The following is a 23,146-nucleotide window of genomic DNA, read 5'->3' as shown; positions in this document are numbered from 1 at the left end:
GCTTGTTTCTCAGACTAGATATAGATTCATGTTCATTAAAGTTTGTTTAAAACAGGCATTAAACAATGTTTAAACAATTTTAAAGATCATAGGCCAGGTGTGGTGGCTCCCAGCATTTTGGGAGGCCAAGGCAGGTGGATCACTTGAGGTCAGAAGTTCAAGACCAGCCTGGCCAACGTGATGAAACCCCACCTCTACTAAAGATACAAAAAATTTGCCAGGCATGGTGGCAGGTGCCTGTAATCCCAGCTACTTGGGAGGCTGAGGCAGGAGAATTACTTGAACCTGGGAGGTGGAGGTTACAGTGAGCCAAGAAGGCACCACTGCACTCCAGCCTGGGGGACACAGAGATGCTACGTCTCAAAAAACATATTTAAAAAAATGGCATATCCAATATAATTTATTGTCAAGTACATCTTATTTTACTTTAATTTTTAGAAACTGATAATCCTTCCAAGATAAACAAATAATAATATTTAAAACAACAGTTTAAAAAATTAAGGCTGGGAGCAGGCAGATTGCCTGAGGTCAGGAGTTTGAGACCAGTCTGGTCAACATGGTGAAACCCTATCTCTACTAAAATACAAAAAATTAGCCGGGCGTGGCGGCATGTGCCTGTAGTCCCAGCTACTTGGGAGGCTGAGGCAGGAGAATTGCTAGAACCTGGATGGCAGAGGTTGCAGTGAGCTGAGATTGCACCATTGCACTCCAGCCTGGGCAGCACAGCGAGACTCCGTCTCTTTAAAAAACACAAAAAAACTGAAAGCAGGCCGAGCACAGTGGTTCACACCTGTAATCCCAGCATTTTGGGAGGCCAAGGCAGGTGGATCACCTGAAGTCAGGAGTTTGAGACCAGCCTGGCCAACATGGAGACACACTGTGTCTACTAAAAATACAAAAATTAGCCAGGTGTGGTGGCACACACCTGTAATCCCAGGAGAATTGCTTGAACCTGAGAGGCGGTGAAGCTTACAATGAGCCAAGACTGTGCCATTGCATTCCAGCTTAGGTGACAGAGCGAGACTCTATCTCAAAAAAAAAAATTAAAAGCAGAAGGCACAAGTAGGGGGGAGTTTGGAGATACCAATAATGCTCTGTTTATGGCTCTCAGCACTATCAGAGTTAAATGGGTACATCAGTTTGGGAAATGAGATATACACTTAAGATTTGCATACTTCACCTATTAACACTTAAAAAATTCCCACCCTTCCTTCCCAATTAAAAATTATGTCTTCCTCTAACATACCAATAAGAATGTATATAGTGGCCGGGCGCGGTGGCTCACGCCTATAATCCCAACACTTTGGGAGGCCGAGGCGGGTGGATCACGAGGTCAGGAGATCAAGACCATCCTGGCTAACACGGTGAAACCCTGTCTACACTAAAAATACAAAAAATTAGCCAGGCGTGGTGGCGGGCGCCTGTAGTCCCAGCTACTCCGGAAGCTGAGGCAGGAGAATGGCGTGAACCCGGAAGGTGGAGCTTGCAGTGAGCCGAGATTGCACCACTGCACTCCAGCCTGGGCTACAGAGCAAGACTCCATCTCAAAAAGAAAAAACAAAAAAGAATATATGTATTTATTCTGAGATAAATATAAGAAAACACAAGAATGTACACATTTAACCTACCTCAGTAGACTGCTTTCCACTATAAGACATTTTCTTGATGGCCACCACTTCATTGGTACGCACATCTCGTGCCTAAAGAAGAACAAAGAAAGAAGCATTGTAAAAATTAACAGGTGAAATCTAGGCAATTATTTCTTTGTGAATATAAAAGCATTTGTAAACTACCATGTCAAAAAGGATATCAAAACCGCTTTTAAAGAAAATTTTTAAAATAACACTATACTGCAATACTTATAAAATTATCCTAGAGCTAGTACTTTAGAAAGAAAATAAAGCAAAGTAAAAAAATAAGAAAAGCCTTTGAGTAATCTAATTGAGAAGAAAAATACAGAAATTTTAGTAGTACTATAAACAGACAATACAATGCAAGTGTATAAAAGTCTATGCTAATAAAGTTTGAAATCTCAATGAAACAGACAACTTTTTAGGAAAGAATAAATTACTAAAACAGACCTAAAGACAATAACATGAGTAAAACAATGATGGCAGATTGGAAAGAACATAGTCTTCAGTGAAAAACAGTTCTACCAAAGGAACTTTCCAGAATATATAAGAGAACAATACAAAAGGTAATCCCATTAATTTTACAAAGGCATCCATTAATTTTACAAAGGCAGTTTAACCCTATAACTAAAACCTCACAAAGAGTACAAAATTCAAAGTTAGGTACCAATTTCATTTGTAAATATAGATGGGAAAACTCTAAAATTAGCAAACCAAATTTTACAGGGCATTAAAAGATTTTTCCTTTGGATAAAATATACTATTACAGGCTGGGCACGGTGGCTCACACCTGTAATCCCAGCACTTTGGGAGGGTGAAGTGGGCGGATCACCTCAGGTCAGGAGTTTGAGATCAGCCTGGTAAAAACTCATGGTGGAAACCCATCTCTTTTTTTTTTTTTTTTTTTTTTTTTTGAGACGGAATCGCCCAGGTTGTGTCGCCCAGGCTGGAGTGCAGTGGCCGGATCTCAGCTCACTGCAAGCTCCGCCTCCCGGGTTTACGCCATTCTCCTGCCTCAGCCTCCCGAGTAGCTGGGACTACAGGCGCCCGCCACCTCACCTGGCTAGTTTTTTGTATTTTTTTAGTAAAGACGGGGTTTCACCGTGTTAGCCATCGATCTCCTGACCTCGTGATCCACCCGTCTCGGCCTCCCAAAGTGTTGGGATTACAGGCTTGAGCCACCGTGCCCGGCCAGTGGAAACCCATCTCTACTAAAAATATAAAAATCAGCCAGGTGTGGTGGTGCACACCTGTAATCCCAGCTACTCGGAAGCTGAGGCAAGAGAATCACTTGAAACTGGCAGGTGGAGACTGCAGTGAGCCGTGATTGTGCCACTGCACTCCAGCCTAGACAGCAACTGTCTCAAAAAAACAAAACAAAACAAAACAAATTACTATCATAGGAATGCAGAAGATTTTGAAACTAGAAAAACATTTCATAATTCACCATATCTTTTAAAAGTCAAGGGGAAAATATATATATAAACTCTCAATAAAAGCTGAAAATGTGAGATAGGCCTAATGCTAAATGTATTCAATTGTAGAGAAGGCCAAACTCTTACAAAAACAAAATTAGCAAGGTAATTTCTCAACATATCATGTCTACTGAAAACAACTGCTAATCAGGATCAAGACCAGACTCCTTAAAGTGCTGCCATGATGACTATTTAATACTGTTGTGGAAATTCTGAAGAAAAAAAAAAAAAAGCACAGAAACATGACAGTTAACTCTTAAAAAAGAGCCAAACTCTCACTCTATGCAAAAAAATTATAATAAATATTAAGAAGGTACAAGGCAATAGCTGTGAAATATTTAAAATGAGTTTAGTAAAAGGGTTAGAAACCATCTCAAACCATCTTGCAAGAACTCGTTTTCAATTCAGGCTCTAACGAATTCCCAAAGACAAAATGTTCTAAAAGTGGAATGTAGTGATGGCTACAAAACTTGTATCTACCAAAAATAACTGAAATGTACACTTAAAACTGGTAGACTTATGGTATGTAAATTATACTTCAAAAAACTTTTTTTTAAAAAAAGGATAGCACCTGTAAAATTATACCTCAATAAAGGTTGCTTTAAAAAATTAAATAAGGGCCGGGTGCGGTGACTCACACCTGTAATCCCAGCACTCTGGGAGGCCAAGATGCGCGGATCACGAGGTCAGGAGTTGAGAACAGACTGACCAACATGTTGAAACCCCGTCTCTACTAAAAATACAAAACTTAGCCGGGTGTGGTGGCGTGCGTCTATAATCCCACTCAGGAGGCTGAGGCAGGAGAATCGCTTGAACACAGAAGGCAGAAGTTGCAGTGAGCCGAGATCGTGCCATTGCACTCCAGTCACTGCAATTCAGCCCGGCGACAGAGCGAAAGTCCAGTCTGAGACCAACGACACCAAAGTTCTGAGGCATTAAGCCAGCAGAAGCAGGGTACCCTTTGGGGAGCAGCAGGCCAATAAAAAGTTCAGAGTTCATTGGAAAAAAAAAAAAAAAAAAAATTTTAAATAAGACCAGGCGCCGTGACTCAAGCCTATAATCCCAGCACTTTGGGAGCCCGAGATGGGTGGATCACTTGAGGTCAGGAGTTTGAGACCAGCCTGGCCAACTTAGTAAAACCCCGTCTCTACTAAAAACACAAAAATTAGCTGGGCAGGGTGGCACATGTCTGTCGTCTCGGCTACTCAGGAGGCTGAGGCACAAGAATTGCTTGAACCCAGAAGGCCGAGGTTGCAGTGAGCTGAGATTGCGCTACTGCACTCCAGCCTGAGCAACAGAGGGAGACTCCATCTCAAAAAAAAAAAAAAAAAAAAAAAGACAGAGCTTATTATCTGTGTTCTGTTACGTGAGTACAGTGAAGAACTAAGGACATTTTAATTTCAACTGCCGGTGGATTGGTTAATGGAAACCTGTACCACTCACTGTAAAGAATGAAGTAGATCTATCCACATAAGTCTCATCAGGTATGAATTTCTTTTTCCAAAATGTTCTCTACTCACCTATCTGTGAGCCCCCTGATTGTGATTAATAGGACTAAAAGGTCATATAACAGCTTTATTGAGAAATAATTCATATACCATACAATTTACCCATTTTAATATACACGATTCAATGGTCTTTAGCACATTCACAGATACGTGCAACCATTAGAACGGTCAATTGCAGAACTTTTTTTTTTTTTTGAGATGCAGTCTCACTCAGTTGCCCAGGCTGGAGTGCAGAGGCGTGATCTCGGCTCACTGCAAGCTCCGCCTCCTGGGTTCACACCATTCTCCTGTCTCAGCCCCTCAAACAGCTGGGACTACAGGCGTCTGCCACCATGCCTGGCTAATTTTTTGTGGTTTTTTTTTAGTACAGACGGGGTTTCACCGTGTTAGCCAGGATGGTCTCGATCTCCTGACCTTGTGATCCGCCCGCCTCGGCCTCCCAAAGTGCTGGGATTACAGGCGCCTGGCCTGCAGAACATTTTTTTTATCTCCTCATAAAGAAATCCTAAAACAGTTAAAGACAAATTTTACATTTTATATATATTTTACAACAAAAATCTTTTTCTCCATTTAAAATAAGAAAAAAAAGAAAAACCCATAAACTCTTTATTATTATTAATTTTGGGATAAGGTCCTGCTCTGTCACCCAGGCTGGAGTGCAGTGGTGCGATCATAGCTCACCACAGCCTCAATCTTGTGGGTTCAAGCGATCCTCTTACTTCAGCCTCCTGAGTAGCTGGGATTACAGGTATGTGCCACTGCACCTGGCTAATTTTTATAGTTTTTGGTAGAGACAAGGTTTTGCCATGTTGCCCAGACTGGTCTTGAACTCCTGGGCTCAAGCGATCCTCCTGCCTTGGCCTCCCAAAGTGCTAGGATTACAGATGTGAACAACCATGCCCAACCTCCATAAACTCTTTTTTTTTTTTGAGACAGTCTTGCTCTGTCACCTAGACTGGAGTGCAGTAGCACTATCTCAGGTCACTGCAACCTCCCCATCTCGGGTTCAAGCAATTCTCCTGTCTCAGCCTCCTGATGAGCTGGGACTACAGGTGCATGCCACCATGCCCAGCTAATTTTTTGTATATATACATTTTTTTTAGTAGAGACAGGGTTTCACTGTGTTAGCCAGGATGGTCTCAATCTCCTGACCGCGTGATCTGCCAGCCTCGGCCTCCCAAAGTGCTGGGATTACAGGCGTGAGCCACCGCATCCAGCCCATAAATTCTTTAGCTTTAATCAGTCTCCTGTCTCCTTACCTACCTCCCAGACCTAAGCAATAATTTACTTTCTGTCCCTAGAGATTTGGCCATTCTAGACATTTCATATAAATGTAATCATATATGTGGTCTTTTGTAATTGACTTCTTTCATTTAGCATAATGTCAAAATTCATGACTAATGAGGTTGAGGATCTTTTCATGTGCTTCTTGGCCATCTGTATATTTTCTTTGGAGAAATCTTGACTCAAGGTCCTTTGCCTATTTTTAAAATTGAGTGTCTTTTTATTATTGACTTGTAAGAGTTCTTCATATATTCAAGACCCAAGTCCTTTGTCAGATATATCATTTGCAAATATTTTCTCCTGTTGTCTTTTCACTGTTTTGAAGCAGAAAAGTTTTTAATCTTGATGAAGTCCAATTTATCCTGTTGTTGTTGTTCATACTTTTAGTGTCCCATCTAAGAAGGCTTTGCCAAAACAAATGTTATGCAGATTTATCCCTACATTTTCTTCTAAGAGTATTATAGTTTTAACTGTTAAATTTATGTCTCTCGGCCGGGCGCGGTGGCTCAAGCCTGTAATCCCAGCACTTTGGGAGGCCGAGACGGGCGGATCACGAGGTCAGGAGATCAAGACCATCCTGGCTAACCTGGTGAAACCCCGTCTCTACTAAAAAAAAGTACTAAAAAAAAGTACAAAAAACTAGCCGGGAGAGGTGGCGGCGCCTGTAGTCCCAGCCCCTCGGGAGGCTGAGGCAGGAGAATGGCGGAAACCCGGGAGGCGGAGCTTGCAGTGAGCTGAGATCGCGCCACTGCACCCCAGCCCCGCCACTGCACCCCAGCCCGGGAGACAGAGCGAGACTCCGTCTCAAAAAAAAAAAAAAATTTATGTCTCTCATCTATTTTAATTTTTTTTTTTTTTTTGAGACGGAGGCTTGCTCTGACACCCAGGCTGGAGTGCGGTGGCATGATCTCGGCTCACTGCAACCTCTGCCTCCCAGGTTCAAGTGATTCTCTTGCCTCAGCCCCCCGAGTAGCTGGGATTACAAGCACATGCCTCCATGCCTGGCTAATTTTTTTTATTTTTAGTAAAGACAGGGTTTCCCCATGTTGGCCAGACTGGTCTCGAACTCCTAAGCTTGGGTGATCTGCCCACCTTGGCCTCCCAAAGTGCTGGGATTACAGGCATGAGCCATCATGCTTGGCCTGGGTTAATTTTTATATATATAGTATGAGGTAGCAATCCAATTTCATTCTTTTGCATTTAGAAAGCAAAAAATTATCTAAAACAAAAATTATAGCATTGTATTATATGTTTATAATATATGTAGATACAATACATATGACAAGAATAGCATAAAGAATATGGAAAGGGGTAAATACTTTCTATATTTTACTTGACATGATAGAATATTAACAAATGAACTTGTAAAAAAGATGGGATGTTCTTCTAGTAGAGAGTAAGGTAACAGTAGGAAAGCTTGCAAAAGTGTTTGTTTACATAATAAAACACTGTGTAGAACAGAACCAAATGAACTGTAAGTAACTAAAGAAGAACACAATACTACACGTCATCTATTCTCACCTCCGCAGAGAAAAAGAGCAAAAACAAAATAAGTTGTAGTCCTAAAGACAAACTAGATACTGTTGAGAAAAAAACGGCAACAGAAAGAGTCAGAGAGAGTGGGAAAAAGAAAATACATATAATAAATAATTTTGTTTCAAACTAGGAAATTGTCTGTGAAGATTCATTTGGGATCTATTTTAATAAATTTGTAAGAATGATCTGAAATCACTGTATCAATTAATTATATATAAATGGTCTTATGAGACTAATGTGAACAACACCGAACAATTTACTGTAATCACTGAAAATATAAAACTTGCAAACCTGCTAAGAGAAAACAGATTAGTAAAATCTTACACTAGGAAACAACAGGTAAATATTACATCCAATTTCAATAAAGGAACAAAAACCCACTTTGTTAGAAAGTAAATAAATGATTTCACTGGGACCATACATTGTCTACCATATTTGTTAGCAAGCTACCTGGTTCCCAAGCCAGTGTTCTCTTTGGCTTTTATATTTCTTATTGTGTGACCCATCTACTGATATCACATTGGTTCTATTTAAGGTATTGGAAACTAAAAGATTATGTTTATCTTCCTGGTAATCTAGAGACAGTGATCCTTTTGGACATCTGACTCTCTGGTTTAGTTTCAAATACTCACTATGATACCAGTCCTTAACTAGTTTGCCTGATGAAACAGCCATGCTGGCTGACTCAATTTGAGTATTTTTTAATTTGAAGTGATCCCTAACTGCCAATTAATTAAAATTTAGAAGTGTGTTAAAGAGCTATTTTAAGCCACCTAAAAAAATTTGACCAGAGGGTCCTTCCTTTAGATAGTCTATAAACAAACACTGCACATTTCATCCTGTCATGGAGTGGGGATGAGAGGAAATGTAACAACAGAAAAGTGTGTGCATGGGTTTCTCTGATACCACAAAATATGAAGATTAGTGACGCAGAAATAGAATTACAGCAAAAAGATTCAATTCTGGATTACATTCAAACATTCCTCATCTACATGCTCATGTTTCCCACACATCAAGAAGCATAACAGAAAAACACCTGCTTTGAGTTAATTAACCTTGACTCCTCTGTGCTTTCATTCAGTTGTTTCTGGGATGGTCCTAACCTGAACTGGAGAGTTTTCTGGCCTCCTAAATCAGCATTAAAAAAAAAAAAAAATTCCCTCTCTACATTTCATTACACAAATCTGTTAAACACATGACAAAGTTGGCACAGCACAGTGAACCCTTGTTATGCCTTCTTCTAGATCAGAAGTGAGCAAAGTTTTTCTCCAAAGGGCAAGTAGTAGAAATCTCAGGCTTTGTGGGCCACATACAATCTATGTTGCACATTCTTCTTTTTTTTAATGTTAAAACTGTTCTTAGTTTAGGAGCTGAACAAAAACACATCACAGGTTGGATTTGGTGTCAGGGCTGTGGTTTGTTCACCCTGTCTATAGAAAAATTCTTGGTTAACATTTTGCCACATTTCCTCTGAAATTTTCTATCTAAACGTATATATTGTTACCATTATTATTATTTTATAATTAAAGAGCCGTTAGAAAGTAGATATTCTGATCCTTACTCCTAAAACACTTCATGTATCTCCTAAGAACAAGAACATTCTCATGAATAACCAAAGTACAATTACCATATTTAGAAAATTCAGCACTGATATAATACCATTATCCAGATGCATACATAGTACGCACTCAAATTTCACCAACGTCTGAGTAATGTTCTTTACAGGAATTTTTTTTCTAATCCAGGATGACACATTATGCCTAATTTCCAAGTCTCTCCTAAACCAGCTCCAGATATCTGACTTAGAACAATTTGTTTTTGTTGTCCTGTTAGAATCTTATTTCTGAGACTATGAGACCTTCAACTACAGCTCTCTGAAATAATCCAGCTTGGGTAGAAGAATCTTGGCAATTATCACATAAGGAAGTGCAAACAACAGAGAATCACTTCCTCTCACTCTCTTTAATAATTCTGCTCTAGGAGTGAGACACTACCACATGCACCCCTTATCTTATCAGAATATAAATGCTCTTCATTCTACTGATTTAAACTTTAACTCGCAGCTGTTTACTCACCTCTCCACTCTCACTGCTATTAACTAAGCTCTCCGCATTTCTTTCCTAAATTATTACATAAGCATCCTAATCAGTCTCTCTGCTTCGATCTGATACATGCCAGCCTTTCCTCTACATTAATACAAGAGTAAATTTTATTTCACAAATGGAAATAAAATATCTCTGTTGTACTTCAGTGGCTCCCTGAAGACTTCCAAATAAAGCCCGTAGTTCTTAGAGTAATGTAGTAGGTATTTCAACAGCCCTTGATTATCTTTCTTTTTTCCCATTGCATCTTTAGTTTCCACTATATTCTTGATCCTAGACATACCAACTTTAGTCGTACTTGTCAAAAAAAGACTACTGACAGGCCGGGCACAGTGGCTCACGCCTGTAATCCCAGCACTTTGGGAGGCCGAGGCGGGTGGATCCTCAGGTCAGGAGTTCAAGACCAGCCTGGCCAACATGGTGAAACCCCGTGTCTACTAAAAATACAAAAATTAGCTAGGTGTGTTAGCACATGCCTGTAATCCTAGCTACTTAGGAGCCTGAGCCAGAAGAATTGCTTGAACCTGGGAGGCGGAGGTTACAGTGAACTGAGATTGCACCACTGCACTCTAGCCTGGGTGACAGAGAAAGACTCCATCTCAGAAAAAAAAAAAAGACTATTGACAAAGTTCTAGAATTGGGATAATGCAATTTTATAGTTTTATTTTGAAAAAGTTAAATCATTGATATTTTGCCAAGATGGGACTTAGTCTCTTTAATGAAAGGAAAAGGGCAAGAAACATTACTTTCCTCACTTTGTAGATCATATAGGCAGGCCTAAAGAGGTCTGAGAAAAACCCGCTGGAATTCAAAACTTTTCAATATAACAACGAAAGACCAACTGCTCCAAAACACCATATCTTTACAGAAGGATATATGAAAAGCCCAAGTAAGTACAAATAATATGACTAGTGAGGATGTGGAGAAAAGGGAACCCTCATACACTGTCGGGGATGTAAATTAGCACAACCACTATGAAAAAGAGTTTGGATGGAGGTGCTTCAAAACACTAGAAATAGAGCTACCATATCATCCAGCAATCCAACTATTAGGTATGTGCCCAACATAAAGGAAATCAGTATTATCAAAGAGATATCTGTACTCTCATGTTTATTGCAGCGCTATTCATGACAGGCAAGGCTGGAAACAATTTAAGTGTCCATCAACAGACAAATGGTTAAAGAAAATGCGGTACATACATACAAAGTACTATTCAGCCATAAAAAAAGAATGAGGCCGGGTGTGGTGGCTCATGCCTGTAACTGGGAGGCAGGTGGATCACTTGAGGTCAGGAGTTCGAGACCAGCCCGGCCAACATGGTGAAATCCCATCTCTACTCAAAATTAAAAAAAGGGCTGGGCATAGGGACAGGCACCTGTAATCTCAGCTACTCGGCTGAGGTAGGAGAATCACTTGAAACCAGCAGGCAGTGTTTGCAGTGAGCTGACAAAGCAGGCAATATATATAAAACAATTATATAAAATTACCAAAGAGCAACAAATGCAGGCATAACTTTAGAGACTACAATCCTTGAAAAACCAACAGTATGCAAAATGAACTCCAAATTTACCCCAGCTTCATCTCTGAACTTGTGAAAGGAAACAGTCCAAGAAGAAAGCCAGGCTGAGGAGACAGGAGCCAGAGTTAGAAGCTAACAAAAGCACAATCTCAGAAGAGGAAGCTGAAAAGCAGAAGCTCAAGAATCTACAAATTCTCCTTAAATAACTGGCCAACATGGTGAAACCCCGTCTTTACTAAAAATACAAAAATTAGGCTGGGCACAGTGGCTCACACCTGTAATCTCAGCACTTTGGGAGGCCAAGGCGGGTGGATCTCTTGAGGTCAGGAGTTCAAGACCAGCCTGGTCAACATGGTGAAACCCCGTCTCTACTAAAAATACAAAAAAGTAAAAAATAAAAATAAAATAAAATTACCTGGGCGTGGTAGCACATGCCTAAGATCCTAGCTACTTGGTAGGCTGAGGCAGGAGAATTGCTTGAACCCAGGAGGCGGAGGCTACAGCAGGGCAAGATCGCAATACTGCATTCCAGCCTGGGCAACAGAGTGAGACTCTTGTCTCACAAAAAAGTAAAATAAATAAGCAAAAAATAAAAATACAAAAAACTAATCAGCTGTGGTGGCGCATGTCTGTAATCCCAGCTACTGGGGAGACTGAGAAAGGAGTAATGCTTGAACCCAGAGGCAGAGGTTGCAGTGTGACAAGATCGTGCCATTGCACTCCAGCCTGGATAAGAGAGCGAGACTTCGTCTCAAAACAAAAACAATACAAAACAAAACAAAACCATATTGAAATACTACTACACACCCATCAGAATGCAAATTAAAATGACTGTCAATACCAAACGCTGGAGACGATAAAGAGCAAACCAGATTCTCATACACTGCTGATAGGAGTGTAAAATTTCTACCTCTTGATGAAAACATCTGGGAATTGATTATAAAACTAACATAAACTTGCCCAATGACTCAACAACCCCAACCTTGATATTTATTGAAATGAAAACATCCATAAAAAATAACTGTACATGAATTGTTCACAGCAACTTTATTCATAATAGCCAAAAACTGTAAATAGTAGAGCTTTCTGCCAACAGAAGAATGGAGAAACAAACTGTGGAGTAATCATACAACAGTGTTATGGTTAATTTTTTTTTTTTTTTTTTTGATACGGAGTCTCACTCTGTCACCCAGGCTGGAATACAGTGGTGCAATTTCGGCTCACTGCAAGCTCCACCTCCCAGGTTCACGCCGTTCTCCTGCCTCAGCCTCCCGAGTAGCTGGGACAACAGGCACCCGCCACCACATCTGGCTAATTTTTATTTTTATTTTTTGTATTTTTAGTAGAGACGAGGTTTCATTGTGTTAGCCAGGATGGTCTTGATCTCCTGATCTCGTGATCCGTCTGCCTCAATCTCCCGAAGTGCTGGGATTACAGGCGTGAGCCACCGCGCCCGGCTCTTTGTTAGGGTTAATTTTATCTGTCAACTGGGCTAGTCCATATTATCCAGATCTTTAGTCAAATACTATTTATATGTTTCTGTGAAGGCATTGTTTGGATAGCATTTAAATCAGTAAACTCAGGCCAGGTGCACACGCCTGTAATCCCAGGAATTTGGGAGGCCGAGGCAGGCGGATCACTTGAGGTTAGGGGTTCAAGACCAGCCTGGTCAACAGGGTGAAACCCCGTCTCTACTAAAAATACAAAAATTAGCCAGGCATGGTGGCGTGCACCTGTAATCCTAGCTACTCGGGAGGCTGAGGCAGGAGAATCACTTGAACCCAGGATGTGGAGGTTGCAGTGAGCCAAGATCGCGCCATTGCACTCTAGCCTGGGTTACAGAGCCACACTTTGTTTCAAAAAGAAAAAAAAAAATTTAGCTGGTCATGGTGGTACACGCCTATAATCCCAGCTACCAGCTACTTGGGAAGCTGAGGTATGAGAATCGCTTGAACCCGGGAGGTGGAGGCTGCAGTAAGCCAAGATTGCACCACTGTACTCCAGCCTGGGCAACAGAGTGAGACTCTAACAATAAATAAATAAATAACAAATCGGTAAGTTCTAAATAAAGCAGACTGCCCTCCATAATGTGGATGGACCTCATCCAATCAATTGAAAGCCTTAAGAAACCAACTGACCTCTCCCTGAGGGAGAGGAAATTCTGGCAGCAGATGGTTTCTGGACTCAAACAGTACTACTCCTCCCTGGGTCTCCACATTTCAAGTGAGCTAATTCCTGTAAGTAAATAAAGAAATTGTTCTCTGTGCGTGTGTGCGTGTGTGTATGTGTGTACCTGCATAAGAAACTACCCAATGGACAAACACAATAAAATATTTTCCCCAAAAAAGGCTCTTTAAATTAATATATTGTACTATTACTGTTTCTGGTTTCACTCTTCTGTTTCACTCTTCTCTTTGCCTATTTGGGCATTAACACCATATGGCTTTACTTACTGTGTTGTAACTCTTAATAACTGACAGTTCAAAGCTCCCTTTAGTCCTCTCCTGTGTAATATCCTTTTTCATTATTTTCTAGGTTATTCACACTGCCTTACTCTCCTTTTCTTCCTTTTCCCTCCAAAGTGGCAAAAATGTCCATAAGGGGGAAACATAGTGATGTTCATCACAGCATTATTTTTAATAGCAAAAAAAGGGGGAGGAATGACCTGGTCCGGCGCGGTGGCTCATGCCTGCAATCCCAGCACTTTGGGAGGCCGAGGCGGGCAGATCACGAAGTCAGGAGATCGAAACCATCCTCGTTAACACAGTGAAACCCTGTCTCTACTAAAAAAAATCCAAAAAATTAGCCAGGCGTGGTGCGGGCGCCTGTAGTCCCAGCTACTTGGGAGGCTGAGGCAGGAGAATGGCGTGAACCCGGAAGGTGGAGCTTGCAGTGAGCCGAGATTGCGCCACTGCACTCTAGCCTGGGTGACTGAGTGAGACTCTATCTCAAAAAAAAAAAGGGGGGCGGGGGGAGGAATGACCCAAATATCTAATCATATCGAATGACCAAAAGCAAATTATGGTATATCAAATACATATATGATTAAATAGAAAAAAATGGGCAATACAGCAAAATACATAACAATATTGTTTGCTTCCGTTTTAGAAAATACATAGTGAATGACAGAATACACATTAAACATTATGTGTTATAGGTATATATAGGATGACCAAACATCTCAGGTTGCCCTGGACTAAGGTGTTTCTAGGACATAAGACTTTCACTGATAAAACTGGAAGCGTCCTGGTCAAACTGGGATGACAGGAGATATATACATATTATGTTAAAAGCTGAAAAGACTTAAAGTGAGGCCAGGCACGGTGGCTCATGCCTGTAATCCCAGCACTTTGGGAGGCCAAGGCGGCTGGATCACCTAAGGTCAGAAGTTCAAGACCAGTCTGGGCAACATGATGAAACCCCGTCTCCACTAAAAATACAAAAATCAGCCAGGCATGGTGGCACACACATGTAATCCCAGCTACTTGGGGGGCTAAGGTACGAGGATCACTTGAACCTGGGAGGCAGAAGTTACAGTGAGCTGAGATCATGCCATTGCACTCCAGCCTAGGCGCCAGAGACAGACTCCACCTCAAAAAGAAAAAAAAAAAGTAAAAAAAGAAAAAATAAAATAAAATATTATCAGTGGTTCCCAAAGGGAAAATAATTACAATTAATGGTTTCTTTCCTTTAATGCATTTTTTTTTTTTTTTTTTTCTGAGGCGGAGTCTTGATCTGCCTCCCAGACTGGAGTGCAGTGGCGTGATCTCGGCTCACTGCAAGCTCAGCCTCCAAGGTTCACGCACTTCTCTTGCCTCAGCCTCCGGAGTAGCTGGTACTACAGGCGCCCACCACCGCGCCCGGCTAATTTTTTGTATTTTTAGTAGAGCAGGGTTTCACCGTGTTAGCCAGGATGGTCTCAATCTCCTGACCTCGTAATCCGCCTGCCTCGGCTTCCCAAAGTGCTGGGATTACAGGCGTGAGCCACTGCGCCCGGCCCAATGCTTTTGTTTTTAAAGTTGATATGTTACCTTTACATGAACATGGTAAGTTTTTACTAAGAGTCTTTTACTGAAAATCTCCAAACAGAATTAAAGAGAAGATGCAAGTAAGTAAATCAGAAAAGAATGTGGGGTCAGGTGCAGTGGCTCACACCTGTAATCCCAGCACTTTGGGAGGCTGAGGTGGGCGAATCACTTGAGGTCAGGAGTTCAAGACCAGCCTGGTAGACATGGTGAAACCCCACCTCAACCAAAAAATACAAAAATTAGCCAGGTGTGGTGGCATGCACCTGTATATTCCCAGCTACTTGGGAGGCTGAGGTGGGAGAGTTGCTTGAACCCGGGAGGCAGAGGTTGCAGTGAGCCAAGATCATGCCACTGCACTGCAGCCCAGGCGACAGAGTGAGACTCTGTCTCAAAAATAAATAAATAGGCCGGGCGCGGTGGCTCAAGCCTGTAATCCCAGCACTTTGGGAGGCCGAGACGGGCGGATCACGAGGTCAGGAGATTGAGACCATCCTGGCTAATACAGTGAAACCCCGTCTCTACTAAAAAATACAAAAAACTAGCCGGGCGAGGTGGCGCGCGCCTGTAGTCCCAGCTACTTGGGAGGCTGAGGCAGGAGAATGGCGTAAACCCGGGGGGCGGAGCTTGCAGTGAGCTGAGATCCGGCCACTGCACTCCAGCCTGGGCGACAGAGCGAGACTCCACCTCAAAATAAATAAATAAATAAATAAAATAAAATAAAACAAAAAGAAAAAAAAGAGAGAAGAAAAGAATGGGGGAACGTTATAGAAATAGAACTATATGAGAACATTACAGGTTGAGTATACCTTACGCAAAATGCTTGTGACCGGAAGTGTTTCAGATTTCAAAATTTTCATATTTTGGAATATTTGCATTATACTTACTGGCTGGGTATCTCCAGTATGAAAATCCAAAATCTGAAATGCTCGAATGAGCATTGAATTTTCAGATTTGGGATGCTCAGCCTGTAACAGACAAATTCCTAGAAACTTACAAACTAAACTAACACAAGAAAATAGAAAATCTCAACAGACCTATCACAAGAGATTGAATCTGTAATCAAAAACCTCCCAAGAAAGGAAAGTTCAGAACCAAATGACTTCCCTAGTAAATTCTACCAAACATTCTTTTTTTTTTTTTTTTGAGACAGAGTCTTGCTCTATCCCCCAGGCTGGAGTGTAGTGGCATGATCTTGGCTCACTGCAACCTCCACCTCATGGACGGGTTCAAGCGATTCACACACCTCAGTCCCCCAAGCAGCTAGGACTACAGGCATGCGCCACCACACCCAGCTTATTTTTGTATTTTTAGTAGAGATGGGGTTTTGACATGTTGGCCAGGCTGTTCTCGAACTCCTGACCTCAGGTGATCTGCCTGCCTAGGCCTCCCAAAGTGCTGGGATTACCGGCATGAGCCGCCACACCCGGCCCTACCAAACATTTAAAGAAGACTAATACCAATCTTTAAAAAACTCTAACAAAAAATAGAAAAGAGGGGAACACTTCCTAACTCACCCTATGAAGCCAGTATTACCCTGATGCCAACACTAGATAAAAGACATCACAAGAAAACTACAGACCAGCATTTCTTACAAAAATGTGGAATGAAAAATTCCCAACACCATACTAGCAAACGGAAACCTAGAACATACTAAAAGAATTACAAACCGCGATGAAGTTTGATTTATCCCAGACATGTAAGCGTGATTTAACCTAACAAAATTAATCAATTTGATATATCACATTAATAACATGAAGAAAAAAAAAACACATGACCCAGCTTGATGCAGAAAAGGCATTTGACAGAATCCAACACTTTCATGATAAAAACACTCAAAAAAAATAGGACTAAAAGGAACTTCTTCAACATGATAAAGGGTTATTTATTAAAAACCCAGTACTAACACCATACTCAATAGTAAAAGGCTAAAAAGACTTTCTCACTAACATCAGGAACAAGACAACATGCTCACTTTCACCACGGCTGTTCAACACTGTACTGAAAGTTCTAGCCCGGGGTATTAAGACACGAAAAATGAAAGGCATTCAAGTTGCAAAGAAAGAAGTAAAACCATCTCCATTTGGAAATGATATAATACTGTATGTAGAAATTTCAAAAAGTTCAACAGAAAGATACTAGAACATACAAACTCAGCAGAGTTGTAGGGTACAAGATGAAGATACAAAAAACAGCTACGTTTCTATACATCAGCAATGAACAATTTCAAATGGAATTAAGAAAGTAATTCTACTTACACTAGCATCTAAAAGAATAAAATACCCAGGAATAACCAAATGCAGTGGCTCACACCTGTAATCCCAGCATTTTGGGAGGCTGAGGCAGGCAGATCACTTGAGGTCAGGAATTTGAGACCAGCTGGGCCAACGTGGTGAAACCCCGTCTCTACTAAAAATACAAAAATTAGCCGAGTGTGGTGGTGTGTGCCTGTAATCCCAGCTACTTAGGAGGCTGAGGCAGGGGAATCACCTGGGAGGCAAAGGTTGCAGTGAAGATCGTACTACCGTACTCCAGCCTGGGTAACAAAGCAAGACTCTGTCTCAAAAAAACAAACAAACAAACAAAAAACACCATCCTGGCTAACACAGTGAAACCCCATCTTTGCTAAAAATACAAAAAATTAGCTGGGCATGCTGGCATGGGCCCGTAGTCCCAGCTACTTGAGAGGCTGAGGCAGGAGAATCGTTTGAACCCAGGAGGCAGAGGTTGCAGTGAGTTGAGATCACGCCACTGCACTCTAACCTGGGCGACAGAGTGAGACTCCGTCTCAAAAAAAAAAAAAAAAAACCTAAGAATAAATTGCATGGAGGTGAAACATTTGCAACTAAATGCAAAATAATGCTCAAAGAAATTAAAGATATAAATAAATGTTTAGAAAGACGTTCTATGTTCATGGATTAGAAGACTTAATATTATGATAGTAATCTATAGATCTACAAAAAGTGATCTATAGAGTCAACTCAATCCCCATCAAAATTCTAAGTCTTTTTTTGCAAAAATAAAAAAGCCATGTCAACAGGAAAGTGGTAGTAAGAAAAAAAGAAAAAGCCAATCCTCAAATTCATATGAAATTTCAAGGAGCTCTAAAACAAACCTTAAGAAGAATAACAAAGTTGGAAGAATAAAATCTCTTGATCTCAAGCTTACCACAAAGCTGCAGTCATCACAATGGTGTCGTAGTGACATAAAGATAGACATATAGATAAATGGAACAGAATTAAGAGATCAGAAATTAATGTACGAAATATGATAAATTGATTTGACAAGGATGCCAAGATAATTCAATGGGGGAAATAACAGTCTCTTTAACAGATGTACTGGGAAAACTGGATTTACACACACTAAAGAATGAAGTTGGGGCCAGGTGTGCTGGCTCACACCTATAATCCCAGCACTTTTGAGAGGCCAAGGTGGGTGGACTGCTTGTGCCCAGGAGTTCAACACCAGCCTGGGCAACATAGCAAAACCCCATTTCCAAAAAAAAAAAAAAAAAAAAGCAAAAAACTTAGCTGGACCTGGTGGTGCACACTTGTGGTCCCAGCTATTCTGGAGGCTGAGGTGGAAGGAACACCTGAGCCCAGGGAGGCTGAGGACGTAGTGGGCCATAATGACTCTGCTGCACTCCAGCCTGGGCAACAGAGTGACAGACCCTGTCTCAAAAACAAACAAACAAACAAACAAAAACAAAAAAAAAACAAAGTGAATGAAGTTAGACCTCTACCTCACATCATATATAAAAACTAACTCAAAATATAGCTGGGTGTGGTGGCGTGCACCTGTAACCCCAGCTACTCAAGAGGCTGAGGCAAGATAATTGCTTGAACCCGGGAGGTGGAGGTTGCAGTGAGCCGAGAACGTACCACTGCACTCCAGCCTGGGCAACAGAGCGACACTACATCTCAAAAAAACAAAAACAAAACTCTACCTCAAAATAGGTCAGGTGTGGTGGCTCACACCTGTAATCCCAGCACTTTGGGAGGCAAAGGCAAGAGGATCACTTGAGGACAGGAGTTTGAGACCAGCCTGGCCAACATGGCAAAACCCCGTCTCTACTAAAATGCAAAAATTAGCCAGGGGTTAGTGGCACATGCCTCTAGTCCCAGCTAATTGGGTGGCTAAGACATAAGAATTGCTTGAACCCGGGAGGTGGAGGTTGCAGTGAGCCGAGTCTGTGCCACTGTACTCCAAGCTGGGTGACAGAGTAAGACTCTGCCTTATTAACAAAAAAAAAAAAAAAATTAACTCAAAATAGATAAATGACCTAAATATAAGAGCTAAAACCAGCCAAGCACGGTGGTTCACACCTGTAATCCTAGCACTTTGGGAGGCCGAGGCGGGTGGATCACAAGGTCAGGAGATCAAGACCATCCTGGCTAACACAGTGAAACCCCGTCTCTACTAAAAATACAAAAAATTAGCCGGGCCTGGTGGCGGGAGCCTGTAGTCCCAGCTACTGGGGGAGGCTGAGGCAGGAGAATGGCGTGAACCCGGGAGGTGGAGCTTGCAGTGAGCTGAGATCGCACCATTGCACTCCAGCCTGGGCAACAGAGCGAGACTCCGCCTCAAAAAAAAAAAAAAAGAGCTAAAACCATAAAACTCTTCATAGAAAACGTAAGAATAAATCTTCATGACCTTGAATTGGCAATGTATTTTTAAACATGACACCAAAAGCATAAGGAACAACAACAACAACAAAATTGGACTTCATCAAAATTTAAAACTCTTGTGTATCAAAAGACAGTATCAAGAAAGTAAAAAAAATAAACTACAGAATGGGAGAAAATACTTGCAAACCATATATCTGATAAAGATTTTATATCCTGAACACTAAAAACCCCTGGCTGGGCATAGTGGTTCATGCCTATAATCCTAATACTTGAGGATGCCAAGGCGGGTGGATCATCTGAGGTCAGGAGTTCGAGACCAGCCTGGCCAACATGGTGAAATCCTGTCTCTATTAAAAATACAAAAATTAGCCGGGCATGGTGGTGGGTGCCTGTAATTCCAGCTACTTGGGAGGTTGAGGCAGGAGAATCGCTTGAACCTGGGAGGCAGAGGTTGCAGTGAGCCGAGATTGCGCCACCACACTCCGGCCTGGGCAAGAAGAACAAAACTCCGTTTCAAAACAAACAAACAAAGAACTCCTACAGTTCAACAAGAAAGAGACAGCCCAAATATAAAAATGGGAAAAGGAATACACATTTCTCCAAAGAAGATCTACAAATGGCACTGGAAAAGATGCTCAACATCATCAGTCATTAGGGAAATGTAAACCAAAACCACAATGAGATATCACTTAACATCTAGTAGGATGGTTGTAATAAAAATAATGGAAAACAAAAGGCACTGTTGAAGATATAAAGAAATTGGAACACTCATACATTGCTGGTGGGAATGGAAATGGTGCAACTGCTGTGGTGCAGTTTGGCAGTTCCACAAACAAACACAGAATACTGTAGGAACCTGCAAATCCACTTCTAGGTGCATACTCAAAATTGAGAAAAGGGACTCAAGATACATATCAATGTTCACGGCAGCATCATTCACACTAGTCAGAAGTGAAAACAACCCACATGTTCATCAACAGATGCATAAACAAATTATGGTTTATACATACAATGGAATATTATCAGCTATAAAGAAGAATGAAGTTCTCACACATAATGCAATATGGATGAAGCTCAAAAACAATCAGTTAAATAATGTAAGCTAGAAATCAAAAGAATAAATATTGTTTGACTCCATTTCTATGAATATCTAGAAATATCTAAGCAAATTCATCGAGATGAAGGGAGATTACAGGTACCAGGGGCTGGGTGGAGGGTGAAATAGGCGTTACTGTTAATGGATACAGAGTTTCTATTTCGGGTGATGAAAATGTTTTAGAAGTAGATGGTAGTAATGTTTGTGTGAATGTTAAAAGATAATTAAAATAGCAAATTTGATAAATTTTTTTAACTCACATGCACACACACACACAAATGCACATAAAAGAAACAGACTTTGGTATATCTGTCAAATAATAATCCTAGACCTCCACAAGACTAAGATTGACTTTGAATGGGACTTTACGGAAGTAGAAATCAGTCAAAGTCTGTGTTTTGCAGTATTTAACTCTACAGCAATGCAAGCCATGAGACTCATAAAAAAGGTGTGCTAAGAATTCTAAAAAAGTAACACATAAGTTAAAGCAAAATAATTTTTTTCTTATTCTTTCTTTCTATTTATTTATGCATTTGTTTATTTATTTTTATTTATTTATTTTTGCAACAGCATCTGGCTCTGTCACCCAGGCTGGAATGCAGTGGTACAATCTCAGTTCACTGCAACCTCTGCCTCTTGGGCTCAGGTGATTTTCCGGCCTCAGCCTCCTGAGTACCTGGAACTACAGGTGTGCACCACCACACCTGGCTAAGTTTTATATTTTTTGTAGAGGCAGGGTTTCACCATGTTGCCCAGGGTGGTCTCAAACTCCTGGGCTCAAGCAATCCACTCAACCTTGCCTTGCAAAGTGCTAGGATTACAGGCATGAGCCACCAACCCTGGCCCACAAAATAATATTCTTTCTCATTTTTTCAATAATCCAAGTAGTTCAATAAATAAAACTATTTTCATATTTGAATCTTACACACACACACACACACACTCACTCAATCATGCTCTCGCTCTCTCTCTCCCCCGCCTATGCAAGTGACTATAAAATGACTATGGCCTGTATCTCTTTTCATTACCGTATTTTGCTCTGTCAGGAGCGCACATTAAGTAAATGCTGGTCACTAAAATCAAGCCATTAACACTTACAAAATACACTGCTCCAAAGCTTCCATGGCCAATTTCTCTGAGATCTGTGAAGAGCTTCTCTGGATCTTCTTTGAAGAAGAGTTCTGCAATTTCAGGGTCCTTCAGGCTGCCTGCTCTGTTAGTTGATGGCATCCTGCTGAGCAGTCAGCTGTCTGATTCTAATTTTATACTGCTATCCCGATCCTTGGTTCATCTGTATGAATGAAGTCGCGTTGACATAAACTACTGTAGAAAAACAGAAAAAAAAAAAAAATCAGAAAAGGCAAAAACTGCTAAGAATAATTAGTATAAGGTCATATACTGATCTACAAATTTCTCTCATGTCTAAAATTTCACTGAAAAGGCAGTGTGGATACTACTGCAGTAGCTCCTAAACCTGTTTCATCATCATAAACACCTATGGTACTTCAAAAACAGATTCCTACTATTCAGCATTTAAAAAAAATGAAATAATCTTTGTACCTTGGGAGGCTTTCTAAGTCAATACTTAAAAATTTATCCCCTTCTGATGCACTTATCTCATCAATAGAGAAGATAATATAAAAGAGACTATTTTAAAAATACACAATAACTCAAGATGTGCCCACAGTATTTTTGACAACAGGAAGCTTCCCTTTTTTTTCAGATACCATATGCCAGTGTATTAATCAACTCTAACAGACATTCAAAGAAAAATACAGTGGGAGAAAGTAATGTATTTCACACAGACAACTGTTTCGCCATAAACTTGATTCACCTGATTCACATTAAAGTATGACCTTTATCAACTCTGTTTCATTAAATAAGTAGAAATACAGATAACCAGAAAATTTCCTGGCAGTTGTCCTATCAATTCCTTTATATCAGATTATCCAGTTTTAACACTGGCTGTCATAGCCAGACTCTGTGGTTCACGCCTGTAATCCCAGCTCTTTGGGAAGTCAAAGCAGAAGGATCGCTTGAGACCAGGAGTTCATGACCAGCCTCGGTAATATGGTGAGACCCTGTCTCTAAAAAAAATAAATTTAAAAAATTAGTCAAGAGTGGTGTCATGCACTTATAGTCCCAGCTACTTCAGAGGCTAAGGCGGAAGGATCACTGGAGTTCAGGAGGTCAAGGTTGCAGTGAGCTATGATCACACCACTGCACTCCAGCCTGGGCAACAGGGTGAGATTCTGTCTCAAAACAAAACAAAACTGGATGTCATAACTAAGAGGCTTCAGAACCTGGACTCTGGAATGACACTGCTGGATAGGAATCCCAGC

The 23,146-nt window shown here is 40.9% G+C and overlaps 1 protein-coding gene across 4 annotated transcripts in view; it reads right to left on the bottom strand.

Moving 5' to 3' along the window:
- The window catches only part of TAOK1 (TAO kinase 1), a 167,025-nt gene that overhangs the window by 81,528 nt on the left and 62,351 nt on the right, over positions 1–23,146 (bottom strand). For all 4 annotated transcript variants that reach the window (XM_023183810.2, XM_023183809.2, XM_026447095.1 and 1 more), the window contains 2 exons: positions 21,903–22,127; positions 1,629–1,700 (listed from right to left, as the gene is read on the bottom strand). In XM_023183810.2, coding sequence (XP_023039578.1) covers positions 1,629–1,700; positions 21,903–22,034 — 204 coding nt within the window. In that variant the 5' untranslated portion in view covers positions 22,035–22,127. The remainder of the gene's footprint in view (positions 1–1,628; positions 1,701–21,902; positions 22,128–23,146) is intronic.

The sequence above is a fragment of the Piliocolobus tephrosceles genome, chromosome 16 (genome assembly GCF_002776525.5).
Source record: "Piliocolobus tephrosceles isolate RC106 chromosome 16, ASM277652v3, whole genome shotgun sequence".
NCBI classification, from domain to species: Eukaryota; Metazoa; Chordata; class Mammalia; order Primates; family Cercopithecidae; genus Piliocolobus; species Piliocolobus tephrosceles.
Note: the sequence above shows the minus strand (reverse complement) of the source record. Positions and strands in the feature narration are given on the sequence as shown.